The 15,446-nt window shown below is 38.4% G+C and overlaps 3 protein-coding genes across 4 annotated transcripts; 1 reads left to right on the top strand and 2 right to left on the bottom strand.

Annotated features, from left to right (window-relative positions):
- Positions 1 to 932: 932 nt before the first annotated feature.
- On the top strand, positions 933 to 3,477 carry LOC9325865 (NADPH-dependent pterin aldehyde reductase). The gene is made up of 5 exons (XM_021014834.1): positions 933 to 1,218; positions 1,486 to 1,555; positions 2,057 to 2,250; positions 2,735 to 2,907; positions 3,131 to 3,477. The coding sequence occupies exons 1-5, from the start codon at positions 997 to 999 to the stop codon at positions 3,198 to 3,200; spliced, it is 729 nt and encodes a 242-aa protein (XP_020870493.1). The 5' UTR covers positions 933 to 996; the 3' UTR covers positions 3,201 to 3,477.
- Positions 3,478 to 4,160: 683 nt separating this feature from the next.
- LOC9325864 (nucleolar GTP-binding protein 1) lies at positions 4,161 to 7,251 on the bottom strand. Of its 2 annotated transcripts, none has more exons than XM_002889754.2 (3): positions 6,931 to 7,251; positions 4,639 to 6,676; positions 4,161 to 4,465 (listed from the first exon to the last, which is right to left on the bottom strand). In XM_002889754.2, the coding sequence occupies exon 2, from the start codon at positions 6,656 to 6,658 to the stop codon at positions 4,652 to 4,654; it is 2,007 nt and encodes a 668-aa protein (XP_002889800.1). In that variant the 5' UTR covers positions 6,659 to 6,676; positions 6,931 to 7,251; the 3' UTR covers positions 4,161 to 4,465; positions 4,639 to 4,651. The 2 variants fall into 2 exon arrangements, with proteins under 2 accessions (XP_002889800.1, XP_020866512.1); XM_021010853.1 differs by having other exon boundaries at positions 6,956 to 7,251.
- A 745-nt stretch (positions 7,252 to 7,996) lies between these two features.
- On the bottom strand, positions 7,997 to 15,149 carry LOC9328620 (dynamin-2A). The gene is made up of 22 exons (XM_021012217.1): positions 14,654 to 15,149; positions 14,304 to 14,354; positions 14,074 to 14,194; positions 13,847 to 13,939; positions 13,454 to 13,515; positions 13,166 to 13,283; positions 12,684 to 13,020; positions 12,425 to 12,572; positions 11,997 to 12,098; positions 11,796 to 11,915; positions 11,408 to 11,491; positions 11,196 to 11,323; positions 11,010 to 11,094; positions 10,743 to 10,881; positions 10,444 to 10,520; positions 10,277 to 10,333; positions 9,850 to 9,994; positions 9,621 to 9,760; positions 9,156 to 9,269; positions 8,984 to 9,051; positions 8,728 to 8,900; positions 7,997 to 8,575 (listed from the first exon to the last, which is right to left on the bottom strand). Exons 1-22 carry the CDS (start codon positions 14,792 to 14,794, stop codon positions 8,334 to 8,336), a joined length of 2,745 nt encoding a protein of 914 aa, XP_020867876.1. The 5' UTR covers positions 14,795 to 15,149; the 3' UTR covers positions 7,997 to 8,333.
- Positions 15,150 to 15,446: the final 297 nt, after the last annotated feature.

The raw sequence follows: 15,446 nt of genomic DNA, 5'->3' as shown, positions 1-15,446 counted from the left end.
TAAATGGTTGGTGGATTCGACTCCGTGATTTAACGGCCGTTACGGACTCATTAACCGCCGTTAAATTTCAACTCCACGTGTTAAAACAGATATATACAACCTGTTCTCAAATGTACAAATTAAATTGGCTTAGTCAGGTGGTGTGATGTGTGTTTTGTCACCCATGGAACCCGGATTGGAATCTTCCCCATTGTCCACCGTTGCTTTTTTTTTTTTTTTCCCTCCTACTCTCCTTCTCCTTCCTCCTCATTTAACCCAAAGCTTCATCGCTGTTGCCTCCTCCGTTGATAAACAACTATGACCAGAGCCGCCATCTCTTCTCAGTTAAACCCACCATCGCGATTCCCGTCGAATTGCTGGAATATCCTCTAAATTTTATCCGATCTGCTTCCTCTAGTCGCCATTTGTAGAGGAAAGTTTCTACCTTTATCTCCAAAATTAGGACACTTAACAAAGGATTGATGATAAGAAAAAACGATCTAATTACAGAGCACATAATTCTGGAATTCACAAAGTCTTAAAAAAAACCCTAGATTAACGTTACACAGTGAGGAGGAAGAAGAAGGAGAGAAGACGGAAGGGGAAAAAAAAAATTAAAACAATTTATTGATGGGGTGCTTCGAACACGGGTACTCTCTGTGGACAAAACAGCCATCTAACCACCAGACTACGCCAATTTTACAATAATTACTAGTAAACAGGATTTATATATTTGTTTCAATACGTGTTGTTAAAACTTAACGGCAGTTAATGACTCTATAACGGCCGTTAAATCACCGGGTCGAATCTACCAACCATTTAAACATTAGGTATTTTTAGACAACATATATTTAAATGAGGTATTTTTATTCTAATAAAAAGAATTGGGTATTAAACGTCCAAATAAAAATTATTTTGGTTTTTTTTTGGGAATTTAGTTTATTTTATTATATTATTATTATTCGCGGCACATTTGGCACCGAAGAAAGAGAAATTAATCGGCCATTGGGCTAAACGATGACGATGGCGACGCCTTTCAGTGGGGCTGCGAACTCTGTTGTGGCGGCGAGGACCGTTCTGATAACGGGAGTGAGCAAAGGTCTGGGAAGAGCCCTAGCTCTCGAGTTGGCCAAGAGAGGTCACACTGTGATAGGATGCGCTCGTACTCAAGAGAAGCTCACCGCTCTTCAATCGGAGCTCTCCTCTCCGACCAATCATCTCCTCCTCACCGCTGATGTGGTAATTGCCGCTCTTCCGACTCTCGTGCTTCGGGTTTTGTGTGAATTTTGGTCGTCGTATCTATCGAGTCTTATCCACAAATATGTATGTGTGATGTCAAATGAATCGGAAGCTGTAGAAATTTTGAAAAAGTAGTTATTGGAATTAGATTAATGGTTGCTTTCCTGATGAAATTTGTTTGATCAGCAACGGCCTGATTTATTTATCATGCGGACGCTTGCGAGTTTAGTTTTTGAATTTAGCAAGATTTATGGTATATGTTTGCAGAAATCAAACAGCAGTGTCGAAGAACTGGCACACACAATTGTGGAGAAGAAGGGTGTCCCAGATATCATAGGTATATTTACATATTTCTTTGACACTTTTCGTCTTACAGTCTTCAACCTTTGTCTGATGAAAACAACTTTCAAGTATCAGCCTTGTGTGCACCTGCATGAGGATGTCATGAGCATTTTTATTGTTTTTGAATCTTGTAATAAAAGGTATCATCATTCCTCTAGGGAAATGTTTTTTCGTTGGTAGATCGAACCCTAAGATAGACGCTACCTGCTTCAAATTTCTGGATGCTTTCCTTTCTTTACGTTCTAACTGCTATGTCATGCCATTTTTTGGTTTTCCCTTGAGTTCCTGAGTATTCTGAAGTTGACGCTCTATCCCATCTTCAATTATATCTATGGTTGGCATCTAAGAATTCATTCATTTTTTTCGAGGTTGATGTCTGTCAAGTGTTGGTTTGATGGTTACATGATCATCATCTCCTGCACATTCTGGGCACAGAGTTTTGCATCATTTTACTGTAAATTTTAAAGTCTTATTTGTTGGTATATGCTTCTTGCAGTTAATAACGCTGGTACCATCAATAAGAACAGCAAGATTTGGGAAGTCTCTGCAGAAGATTTTGACAATGTCATGGATACAAACGTTAAAGGAGTAGCAAATGTGCTTCGCCATTTTATACCTTTGATGCTCCCACGTAAGCAAGGAATTATTGTGAATATGTCTTCTGGATGGGGAAGATCTGGTGCTGCCTTGGTGAGTTTCAATCGTCACTCGCTTGAATCACAAGCTGTTACTGTGTGTTTGTTCTTTTAGTTACAGAAAGGTAACAAAGTCAATTGAAACATAGAGAATTATTGATATCTAGATATACGATATTATTGAGCTAGACTTTGTCCTAATACAATAATGATGTTAGATACTTTTTTCCCTGATATTAGAGTATACACTCCTAAATTATTATACATGGATGGTAAGGCTATAGCTTCACCTGGAATGTCTAAGTAAGTTACTTGGTTGGTCCCTGTGCCATAGTCTGCAAAACCTAGAATCATTCTATTAACCGTCTTCATGTTGGCCGAGCACTTTTCTGGTATCCACCTCTTGAAAATGCAGGATATGCAGATAACTTTATTCATGATAGGCTCCTTAAATACTCGGAATCTTTGCACTCATGGTTTGGCAATTTCATACCTGATCCCAAAGCGGTTAACTTTTTAAACCAAAACTGTATCTGCAGGTTGCACCTTACTGTGCATCAAAATGGGCGATTGAGGGTTTAAGCCGAGCAGTGGCAAAGGAAGTAGTTGAAGGAATGGCAGTAGTTGCATTAAATCCAGGCGTGATTAACACAGAATTACTCACTTCCTGCTTCGGGAACTCAGCTTCCTTGTATCAAGCTCCTGATGCTTGGTAAGAAACACTTAACTTCCCCAGATTATATACACCGGAAAAAAAATGTTTTCCCTTGCCCTTATCTGTGAGGTTTATAAATTAGGTAGAAATCATTTTTTGAGGATTCTAATACTGAGCCATGATCCTGCTCTGTTTGATCTGTCCGATTGTGTGTTTTTTTTTCCTATGAATCGATTGCCTGAAACCCTAAACCTGTGTTATGTGATGGCAAATGTAACAGGGCTGTGAAGGCTGCGACGATGATTCTGAATCTTACAGCGGGTGACAATGGCGGATCTCTCACAGTCTAACAACTAAGCTACACATTTGTTTTCAACTTGAGTGTTATGGATAAGGAGCTTCTTCAGCAGAAAGTTAGAAAATAACCCTTGATTTGAGGCTTTAATTCATTTGTTTGTAACCAGAAATTTCAACATAGTTACTAACTTCTTAGGTTCATGTACTTGAGTTTTAAAGCCAGGGATGATCTCCCAGTCCGAAGATAGGATACAATCCACAGCGTTCAATCTGAGACAGAATTCTGTAATAACTTAATTGAAATAAAGGAAATTAAAACTCTTATATAAATTCACCGTCATTACTCATTACATAACCCACAAACGAATAATAACAACCACTTATATTAATACACCGTCATTACTCATTACATAACCCTAAGCTTCCCAATTGCTTACAAGATTTCGAAATTCTTCTGCTCTTTTTCTCAATTTTGTTTTGAATATGAATATTCCTCGATTAGAAGTTGAGATAGAGGGGGAAAAGCTGCTGCCATCGGAAGGGATAACAAACACAGTCACTGTCAAAATACTTGCCCCATGTGCCGGAGAGTTTTGTCTGATTAATGTTAGATGGATGCATGTTTGTAATTACTTATCCCTCATTAGTTTTTCGGAATTAGGGTTTCATCTTTTGTTTTCACAATTTGATTGAGATTGTGTCACATATTTTGTGTCTAGGATTTTGAATCAATTCAAGGATATGTCTGAAAATCATTTTGTAATTAGGCTTTGGAACAATTCTTTTTTCGTTGGTTTGGAACAATTCAAAGGGAAGTTTACCATTATTTCTGCTAACATGCAACGTAGTAGTTAACTCCAAAGTTTCATAACAAGATATAATCTATGTAAAGAATTCAAAAACGATTGAAGAAAAACATCCATATATGCTAAAAGAAAGAACATATATTATTATTTTTATTTCTATTTTGGGTGTAAAAGAGAAATTAAGTTTAAAAGAGAAAGAACATATATTGTTTCGTTGCTATAGATCCTCGTTAATACACTCTCACCAAAGTGTAATACAACTAGGTGTGTTAAGTGCTCAAGTATGTACTGAAAGAAGAAATAAAGCTTTTATAAATTTATGCGTCTAGACTCACTGAAAGATCACTCATAACTCTGTCTCCAAGAAATCAACTATTTTCTCGACATTTCGTCTTACTTGAATACAAATGCCGAGAAAATCCACAAATAGTAAAAAAAACAGTAAGTAAAAAGCTTTCAAATCCAAAACTTGATAGATAATCCTCAAACCATTCATCATCTGCATAGTCCCCCTGCAAAAACCCAATGCACCATATTATCATCTCTTTTTGTTACAGCTTACTAACCACAATATTTATACAAGTCATATAAAAGTACAAGTGAAGGACACATAAGCTTGATATATAGAGATATGCATGGCTTATACCAATTACTAGCCATTGTTTAGAGAAGAAAAGGAAATTACCTAATCATTGGTTTCAACGCCTTTGGTTTTTTCCATTGCCTCTTTTCCCTGAAAACAAGTGTTTTGGTTTAAGAGATGGTATAACTCTGTCTGCTTCTCCACGACGTGCAGCTTTGTCTCTCTTTCTGTGAGATTTGTGTCCAATCTTAATTGCCTTAATCTTCTGTGAAGAATCTTTGAAGCCTTCACCAGGTAAAACCTCATGTGGTGGCCTTGACACTGATCTTGATCTTGACAAAGATCTTGATCTGGATCTCAGACACATCTTCTTCTTCTGTTGCTCATCATCATTCACATCCACATCCATAGCATCTATACTCAAACCATCATACCTTTCCCTCTTTCTTCCTCTAGACTTGCTTCTTGCATGGTTCAAAGCAGAAGACGGATCAAGACCCAGAGATGATAACTCTCTACCCATTCTTTTCCTTGTAAACTTCTTATCTTTGCCAAACTTTCTTGGAACAGCTGCTCTGTTTTGTGCATTGCTCTTCTTAAGTCTACTCTCTTGAATAAGCAAAGCTTTCTTCTTACGAATAGCAGCCAAATCATTCTTCTCCTTCTCCGTAAGTTTTTCTCCTTCGATCTCAAAACCATTTTCTTCTTCTTCCTCTGCCTTCCTGAGACTTTCTTCACTTGTCAACTCCTCAAGCCTATTCAAAATGTCTGAATCAACAAAATCAGCAACATTGTGACCATCACAAATCTCAGGTATTATGTCTTCCTTCCATTCTTCTTTAGCCAATATGTAGTTCTTCTTTAGACTAGCAGAATAAACCCCAGCTCCACCATTTTCATCTTCCAAATCCTTCTCGGTCTTTCGCTTCTCCTTTTCACCAGCTTCCTTAGCTACCTGAGGTATAAAAGGGAGCCTATCTTGGTCATCACGAGCCTTCGGCATCGCCACATGAAACCTGTTCAAGTGGTCAACGATCTTTTTCGATTTCATCTTCGCCGCTACCCTCTGATCTAACAGCCTCTGACAAGCAGCATTCCTCACTGTCATCACACCTTCTTCAGTCAAAGTACTCATCTTCAAAAGCACTGCATCTTCATCTTCTCCCATGGCAGTCTTCATAGCTTCATCTTTCATCTCTTCAATCAGCTTCCGGTCTTCTTCAGATAAGTTCTCCATAGGCATCAAATCAGTCTTGTTGCAGACAATCACCAACGGTTTGTTCTTGAACACAGACTTTATGTTGTGAAAAAGAGAAGCCTGCTGAGCAATGGTGTAACCACAAGAACCCGAAATATCAAGAAAGAACAAAACAGCAGCTCGAAGATGAGCCAATGCGGTGATACTACACATTTCAATGATATTACGGTCTTCAATTTCCCTATCCAAAAGCCCCGGTGTATCAATCACCTGATACCTCAAACACTTGTAATCAGTATGACCAAGAAAGAGTGATTTTGTAGTGAAAGCATATGGCTGAACATCCACATCAGCTCTTGTAACTTTGTTCATAAAAGAACTCTTTCCCACATTAGGACATCCACAGATCAAGAGAGTTCGAGTGTTTGGATCAATCGAAGGAAGCCTCGCCAAGTGTTGCCTAACCTGCTCAAGATAAGCCAAACTAGGACCAATTCCTTTCATAACAGTACACATACGCCCAAGAGCAGCCACTTTTAAGCACTTGCACCGGTACAGAGTATCACCATGCTTGAGTAGCTTCACATAATCCGCGGAGATTTTGCTGATCTTGTTCTTGGCGGTATTGACTTGACCAAGAGCGAGCTTGTAGTGATCTTTATTGTAAAGCACATGAAGAAGAGATTCATAAAAGGGTTGGATTTCATCGAGGCGAGGAAACTCGTGGATAATGGCAGAGAGCTTATCGTTAAAGTTTGATTGTGTGAGCTTCACTTTCATCATGTAGAAGCTACGGAGTTTGCTGATCTTGTCACTCTTGTGGATAACAGTTTTGGACTGGCGCTGAGTGCGGGAAAGAACGATATCAACAAACTGTTTTCCATTTGGCACAACTGTTATCTTCTTGAAATTATACTTCACCATTGTTTTTGCTTATCTAATCTGCACAACAACAATACAACCTATTGAAAATAGAGATAAAAAAGGAGAAGCAAGTAGAGATGATGGTCTGCTAAAACGTTTACGTCATAAGCTTCTATCAGATTCCAAAACTTTGATTCCTAATCTTAGAACATTAGCTACATCATTAGAATAAATTTCGATTGCTAGATGCCGTGCATAACTATATAACCGGAACATTTTAGGTTTATCAATCTCTCTAATTAATTTCGTTGAACTTCGAGATCAACACAAACCTTATGAAGAAACGAGAGAGCTTACTTTACTAAGAGAGAATGAGATGAATTTGAGAGACGTGAAGGAGATTAAGAGAGAGAGATAGAGAACGCTAATGTGCTGCCCTAATTTACCGCCGATTAGTGAATTAGGGTTAGAAGAGTCCCTTTCCCAAGTTTCGGGAAAATGAAAAATAACCCTCAAACTTCAAATGTTTTGCAAGAACATCTTTTAAAATTTAATAAAAACACCAATTGTTCTGGAAAATATCATTTAAACCCTGGTGTTTGACAGGGCTAATTTGCTCATTTGGTTCGAGGGCTAATACGATGCCGTTTTAGACCTTCTTCAGGCTTCCATAATTTTTTTTTTTTTAAAAAAAACTTTGTTTGCGGTAGCAACGGCAATTACTACTAGGCCTGGCAATTCGGGTATCCGTTCGGGTTCGGTTCTTTTTTTTCGGGTATCGGGTCTATTCGGGTAGGGAGTCAAGACCCATTCGGGTATTCTAAAAATTCGGTTCGGGCTCGGTTCGGGTTTGGGTATTTTAATAAAAAAAGTAAAATATCCGAAAATAACCAAAAATACCCGAAATATTTTCGGGTTCGGGTCGGGTTCGGGTTTTTAACTCATATATACCCAAATCTAACCGAAATACCCGATTTCTCAAAAATACAATGGTTACTCTTTACCCAAATATAACCAAAAATATCTAAAATACCTAATATATTCGGATTTATGATTGTAATTTTAGGTATTTCGGGTATTATAATTATAAATATAACTAATATTTATAGGTGTATATTTGTATTCGGGTACATTCGGGTATATTCGGGTATTGGATTCGGTTCGGGTTCGGTTCGGGTTTTTTTCGGGTAGGAGGTTAGGACCCATTCGGGTATTTTTAAAAATCGGGTTCGGTTAGGGTATTGTTCGGGTTTTTCGGTTCGGGTATTCGGTTCCGGGTATTTTGCACAGGCCTAATTACTACCGTATATGATTATTTTACCAAGAGACCCCCAAAATTTAGTGATTTCGTTAACTAGCCCTGAAAAAATTCTCTCAAGGCTTATACAATGGAAGTACTTCGATTATTTAAATTTATAGTAATTTACCCAAACGGTTCAGATTCATAAGAATATCAGATACAAAATTCATTCTATAACTATCACAGCATAGGGTGCTCAAAAAATGGATGCCAAAAATAGTTGAATAAGAAAGAAAACAAAAATTCAAACAAACATTTGACTCATGAGACCAAACTCTTTTAGCTGCGAGCACATGTGTGGATAATATCTATCTACAAAGAAGACAAAACAGTAGTACAATCATCCAATTACTGTCTTAAACTAGAAAAAATAAGAGTAACTTAGTCCCAGAAAACGGGACCCAATGCGCTTCCAGGTTTTTTTTCCCGCAGGGTCTAATACCTGTAAGCTGAACCTGTCGGCGGTGGTGCTGGTGGCAACCGATTGGGGGTGGTGCGGCGATTGCTACCAGAGCCTGGTGATGCTGCTTCTCCGTTCTGAGCAGGGTCACTGTAGCGGCGGCTGTGACCACCGGAACCGTACCTTGACAATGAGTCTGAGGGTCCATTAGCAGCAGAGTTGAAGGCATTCATCCAGTCGTCCCCTGAAGAACCTCCACTTGTTCTTGGGCTACTTTCTGTAGGACAAGTGATTCCGCAATTAAAAGATTAATAAACCATAGTTTCATTGAAGATCTTTCAGATAGTATTTAAGAAACCGTATCAATCCAAACCAAGCAAGCAGAAGAACTGTTATCATGTTAAGAATAGAATAAGGCGGATGATTTACCAGTTCCACTATTGTCCGAATAACTTGAAGCAGCAGCTGCTCGGTTGTCGTGAATACTAAGCTGCCTCGTGAGTTTAGAAAGAAGAGAGGATTGTTTCTGGTAACGCTCTCTTCGTCTTTTGACATTCTGATCCTCTTGAATCAATGACTCAATCCTTTCATTGCCTATTGCACTAGAGATCAAATACAGGAGAGGACACATAAGCACACCATAACTGAAATGAAACTAGGCACAAGGAACAAAAAGATATTGAACCTTATAGAACTGTATAGTTGATTCAGCATGTCTTCCTTTGATTTCTCCACTTGACAAAGAACTACAGCCTGTTCACGGTAAATTCACATTGCTTAGTAGCATGACCGAGGAATCTCTGTAAAAAAAAGAGATGGACAAGAAAATTTGGAGCTTTCGAATAAGAACAGTTCACCTTTGGAACATTGGCTGCAAGACTGTTAAGAACAGCTTCAACGTAACCCCGTACTTCTTGGGACATCCACCGGAGCTCCTCTTCTGGATCGATGGGTTTCCTAACCATCTTATCCTAAAATACAGACAAGAGGAAAAAACCTATGTCTCAGAATATAAACAATAAATACCTTAGATGCCAAACATAACTTATGTCATGTTTAAAAGTAGTACCATGCCTACCCATAAACTGAGGCTTCTATAGGAAAAATGTTTCAATGATACAAATTTGACAATGTTCACTAAAACACAAATAACTTTTTTTTCACTCTTCCATCAGTTTGAACTCTTCTCAAGTAAAGTTTCTAACTTTCTTCATAGTGATGATTGGTATTGCATAAGACTAGTGAACGCATCTAACATAGATTTAAGGAAGAGGGAATGTAAGATGAAGATTAATTATAAAAGCTGGCCATGAGTAACTCACAAGTGAACCTTCTGAAAGACTCTGTCTCATGGAAACACTGCCCACTTGGCCTCCACGAGCCTGGATAACTTTTTGCAACTTATTAATCCACTCGTTCTTATCGACTACACTCTCAGCCTTAAGTACAAGGGCATTGTGAGCTGCAACATAATAGTTTGAGGAAAAGCTCATAAAAGTGGGCATAGAAGATCAAGAAAGTTTGAATTCTGATAATGATTGATTGATGTACCTTTTAATACAGTCTTGTAGGGAACCTTGCAGGTTATTTTAAATACAAGGCCTGGTCCTTTTGAATCAGGTCCATTTGCCTTCTTGTCCTTCGAGCTCTTTGACTTTTCTACTTCGTCCTCGGGAATTTCTTCAATAGTGCATTCCTGAGTGGATTAACAAAGTTTGAGAAATATAATTAGAAATACATGGAAAAAACTGTTATTTATAGAGTATCCAAATTTCTCATCGATAATAACAGAACAATTAAAATTTTGAAGCATAAGCTTCACAATACACAAGTAATTGTCACTCTCCATAACCATTGTGGGAGAAAATAACAAGGTCAATATGAACTATATTATTATTCTTCTCTACTTCTTTTTTCATGTCATTTCTAATTATAGTTCACCTTTGGCAGAAAATAAAGCATAGGAAGAGAATGGTACCTCCAAAGTTATAGTGCCCCGGAAATTTCTTTCTTCTTGCTTTTTGGTATAGCCAAGCTATAAAAAGGTTAACAGTAAAGTCAGTAAGTAATCACAGTACACACAGTGCTTTCTCTTTGCAGATATTTGGATCACCAACTGAAGAATATACGTTTCAAAATGCTAACCTTTCCAGTTTTCTCATTCAGAACAAACCATCGCCTACTCCACCCATTTGTTTTTGCACTTTTCTTCATTAAGTACCCTAGATGAACAGAGTAATTATTTGTTATCTACCTTGGAAGTTAGTTTTATCAAGGTTTAATTGATAAAGAAGAAAAAGACATGAAGAAATCATGCACTTGGACTAAGCGAAAAGCTTTGCAGCAATAAAATCATGCAACGTAAGGAAAGCAAATCGGGAGTAAAAAAAGCAAAAAGAAACTTTTTAGACAGTAACTAGGTAGATGTATATTAGAATAATAACCTGCTGTTATCTCCCCCTCAGGTCCAGCAGTTTTCAGACCAGAGACCTCCGGCGTCTCTTTATCTTGCGGACTAGGTTTGTCTTTCATTGATTTTAAGCTACCACCAGCTGTTTGCCCATCTGGCTGAGGACTAGTAGCCTGATAAACATGCATGTAGAGAATTTATATATTATATTATTATATACTTTCATGTAAAAAGATTTAAAAAAAAAAAAGAAAGGATTTTTCACTACGTATATCCAAATTGATATAGAATGAAGACACACCCTGCTTAAAAGGGACTGCTCTGCATCTTGTCCCTTCTTAGAAGATCGCCCTTTCAGCTCTTCCTCGCGACGCTGTCTTTCCATTCTGATGGATTCAATACAGTGCATCGTCAGAAAGAGAAAATTAATTTTCAGTCATGAACCATTGACAATAGAAACTAAAAATGCAAAGTCAAGCCAAAATACCTCCTTTGCACAAGACGGATAAAATGTTGAGGTGGTACAAAAGCGCGTTCCATATCAACTAGTGCAACCACCATTTTCTTGGCTTCATTCTTGAAACCATCAAGTGCTGCACTTGCTATAGCTACAACCTGGTTGATGATTAGTCAGAAAGGAACAGCTGTTATCGAAATGATAAAATGCTACTGAATAAAGCAACAAAAAATCATTATTACCTCTCGCTTGAAAGGAGGATATCTCCCAAGTCCAGGTGTAGCATTTGCAGAGGCTGAAACTATGTCAACAAGAACTCGGTGAACCTAATCAAAAGTTAAGACCATGTTAGCGTAACAGATAAATAAGACAGAAGGGAAACCTGGATGCATGATTTTTAGAGTCGGAACAAAAAAAATTGCTTCATCTACGGTAAGGTATATTAACTTATTAAGACTTATATAAACCAGATAACTGCAATAGAACCAGGGAAAACTTGACAAAACTCTAAATAACAGTCCGAAGAATTAAAGTGTCAAAGTGAGACGAGCCATGGCCAGTTCACAATGCAGTAAATTTCTAAAATTCAATCCTACTGCATCTACCTAAAAAACATTTAAATAAGCACACCTCATCAACACAAAGACGTGCCGGGTCTTTAGCCAACTCAAGGACAATCTTTATCAACGATCTCAACCCTTTCTCTGGAGATATAAGATAAGGTTGATAACCATCTGCCTCCAAAACAACCTGAAAATCAAAGATAATTTTGACAAATCAAGTCTCAAAACTTGTCTCGTGCAGAAAATTAGGACAGAAGCAGACACCCACCCTCTTAACATTGTTCAAGTCAAAATGTCTATCCAATGGAAGCTGCTTGATACGGTTGGGGAAATTTCCTTCAAAACTTGCGACAACTTTCCAACCACTTCCCTGAACAAGAATCAAAAAGTGTTTGAGAAAAACATTCACCAAGCTCCAAAAGTGACTTCAGCCCATAAATTGAAAACAGACAAGTACAAAAACTCTAATTCAAACAGTCAGTTGGCTTATACACATATCATAAACATCCACTATCAGATTCATGAGATTCACAACAATATAATGTGATCTTACCAAACGTAGGTTAGCAAGAGACTTTCCACTACACTAGCACTAAATCTGAAATGGCTGATTGCTAATATTTGAAGAGTTCTTCTCTCTCCTACATTCTTGAATTTTCGACTAAATCTAGAAAACTTATGTAAGAAAGTACTTACTTCACCACCAGCCAAGTGCAGAAGAAACTTGTCTTCAAACTCACGGCAAAGCTCCAAAGCTATAGCCCTTGTACCTTCAGCACTGCTAACTAATTGTTCACCAAGCCTCGATAGCTCATCCTGCACTATTTGAGACTTACCCTGGAGCCTGTACAAAGAATTTGAAAGCCATATGGGTTCAAGCAACCAATGTAATATGCCTAAAAGTAACAACATAATAAAATCATGAAGAAAGTACATATATGGAGAGAAGCAATACCCAGACAAGACACTTGGAAGCCTGAGCTTCATTCTGCTACGAATCTGGCTAGCAAGGGTGTCCACCAACGCGATTCTGCCAAGCTTGCTTGGTGGAGCCCCAGTCAAAATGGACTTAAGACTTTCACTCTCAGCACGCCAAGCAGTTTCTAAGGAGTTCTCACCACTTCCAGACTGTGCTGACGCAATTGAAACGGACTGGCCAATAATAGCAACCCATGGAATGTCAGTTGTTTTTGGAGGTCCTTGATTTGAAAGAAGAGCCTGAACAGCTGCAAGGGCTTTCGAGTTCTCTGCCGCCTGGTCAATTTTTCCAATAATGCCTATTGTCCTAGTACCTATAAGTAGGGAGGAGTGATGAGATCTAATGAGTAATTTAAGCAAACTGAAGTGATAATAGGCCGGTAAATCAACAGTTATTATCAGGTATAAAAATAGTAAACAATATAAGATAAGACAGATAGGAAATACAGATGTACTCACTCTCTGGATCATACTCCTTTGCAATCTTAAGGGCTCGGGATGATGAAATTTCAGATGCCTGGCTAGCAGGCACTATAACCAGCAGTATGGCATCATTGTGTTGCGCGTATTCAGCAATCTTGCAAAAAGATCCAAGAAACAAACAACAATTTCAAAAGGAGAAACATGATAATGAATCTATGTTATCACTTCAGTAGGAAAACGATAAAAATAGTCGAAATCTTTCGTTTCATGGTTGTCAGGCAAGTTGAGGATATGACAAAGGCATTAAGTAGTTCCAAGTCTCACCATTGACTCGTCCACAATTCTCTGGTCCAGTCCAGGCAGATCAACTAATTTCAATGGTGGAGCTGAAATGTAAAAGGTAAACGTAACAGGTTATGATGGTCAAAGAAAATTTAATACTAAGAACATGTAGGTCATATGCCATCACTCATCTTCAAAAGAGTACTATTTATGTTAAAGCTCCGTTAGATATATAATCTGATACCCACCAAAGTAAAGCTGTAAGCTCTAAACCAGTGTACTAGATACTATATAAGGCTAGCAAGATATTACAGCTGACCAGTTCACTGATATCAAAGATAAATTCATGCACCCAACTTAGGTTAGCTAAGTATGTGCTATTTGAAGAGTAGATAGGCTTGCCACTTATGATGGTGCAAGTAAAAAGGCGCTTACCTGTGCTGGTACGAAGTTTTAAGTTTATTTCATCACGATTCTTCCCTGAGGCTCCTTTACTAAGTCTATCTTGTAGAGAATGTCTCAGAGCACCTAAAATATACCCATACAGAACACAATGGAGATATTATGAGAAGACTGACCGAAAGCTTTATATCAGAAATGCAGAAAGAGCCTCACATACACATAGCATTGCTAAATTGATATGTTCATAGATAGAGACTTACTTGCAGAAACTTGCTGAGATTTATTGTCGATTTGCAAGATAATCGCCTTGCTGCTCAAAGAACTCTCCCTGCTCAATTCAATTATTATAGGAGCTCGTGTAGCACCATTCTCACCCGTCGGCTGTACACAGTAAGTGTAGCAGACACAACAGAGGTCAGTATTAGTTTAAGAAAAGGCGTGAACCAATAATAACCATTAGAAACTCCCATAGACTCAAATTACAACTTACCAACACTGGATGCCCAATTAGACTATTTAGAACTGCAGACTTTCCAGCTCCCTGGTTCAGTATGCAAAAAGAGATAAGTTATAAATATCGATATACATCAGCCTTCTCCGGCTTGTTTCTCCTGCACCAGTCGCTCCCGGATTTTGATCTCATGTAACCATACATCCACTAATAAAGAGAAACACAAAGCTCTAAATGATGATTGTTTCCTAGCAAAACTCTAAGGTTCCAGGAAAATTCGATAAAAACCTAATCTAGATCCAGAAGATCCACGATACCGCATCCAACATCAACACTCGAGCCTAAACACGAGCAAATCGAGGAGCGTGGAGTGAGAGCAAGGAACTCACCACATTTCCTAAGGCAACGACGTTGAGGAAAGTAGCAGGGCGCCTGGAAGAAGAGGTCTCGTCGGGATCTTCGTCGGCGAGAAGCGACGCCGCCTGTTTCATCGAATCTGAGAGCTGAGACAACTCATCGATCGCCTCCATCGCGACTAGCAAAAGCCTCCCGCGAATCGAGATCGAGTAACCGATTCAAAGTAAAGAGATCTGGAGGAAGAAGGAAGCCACGCGATTAGATCTGGCCAGAACCGAAACCGGCGGCTATGGGCGGGGGCTTTCCCGGAGAGACGAGGGCCGGAATTTGGAATCCGGTCGCGATGGTGTTAAGCTAAAGATTTTTCGTTGGGGATTTCGTAAGGGAAGGCAGAAGAAATGAGCGAAGACGACGAGGTCATAAAAGAGGACGTACGTAAGAATCACAAAGACACGGGACAAGATTCAAATTTCAAAAGAGTTACAAAAATCATTATCTTTCTAAATTGATCGGACTCAAGTGCTTCTTCTTTTCTTTTTTTTGAACTTTTTTAAGAAATTCAACAAATGTGATGTGATTATATACAAAAACAAAAAAACCACACACACACACAATTTTATTACTTCATTACCAATTTATCATCTGTTGGATCCATTCAAAGTACACTAGCTAATGTTGGAATCTCACATTACTTAATCAATGTGAAGGTTTTAAATAATAATGTAATCAATGTTGTTGTGGATCTCGTTGTTGTTCACGTAGATCTCGTTGATATATTGACCAAAGAAATAAAAGACCCAATAGTTCATCTTTATTTTGTACCGA

Source organism: Arabidopsis lyrata (genome assembly GCF_000004255.2).
Source record: "Arabidopsis lyrata subsp. lyrata unplaced genomic scaffold ARALYscaffold_1, whole genome shotgun sequence".
Taxonomy (NCBI): Eukaryota; Viridiplantae; Streptophyta; class Magnoliopsida; order Brassicales; family Brassicaceae; genus Arabidopsis; species Arabidopsis lyrata.
This window is presented reverse-complemented; position numbering and strand designations above follow the sequence as displayed.

Excerpts from the sequence above, each read along its gene's own strand:
- LOC9325865 (XM_021014834.1), top strand. The coding sequence starts at position 997 with ATGACGATGGCGACGCCTTTCAGTGGGGCTGCGAACTCTGTTGTGGCG. Across the intron at positions 2,251-2,734 it reads GAAGATCTGGTGCTGCCTTG|GTTGCACCTTACTGTGCATC; the intron begins GTGAGTTTCAAT and ends CTGTATCTGCAG. Across the intron at positions 2,908-3,130 it reads TATCAAGCTCCTGATGCTTG|GGCTGTGAAGGCTGCGACGA; the intron begins GTAAGAAACACT and ends CAAATGTAACAG.
- LOC9325864 (XM_002889754.2), bottom strand. The coding sequence starts at position 6,658 with ATGGTGAAGTATAATTTCAAGAAGATAACAGTTGTGCCAAATGGAAAA.
- LOC9328620 (XM_021012217.1), bottom strand. The coding sequence starts at position 14,794 with ATGGAGGCGATCGATGAGTTGTCTCAGCTCTCAGATTCGATGAAACAG. Across the intron at positions 11,095-11,195 it reads ATCCGTCTTGTGCAAAGGAG|AATGGAAAGACAGCGTCGCG; the intron begins GTATTTTGGCTT and ends TGAATCCATCAG. Across the intron at positions 9,270-9,620 it reads GTCTTTCAGAAGGTTCACTT|GATAAGATGGTTAGGAAACC; the intron begins GTGAGTTACTCA and ends TCTGTATTTTAG.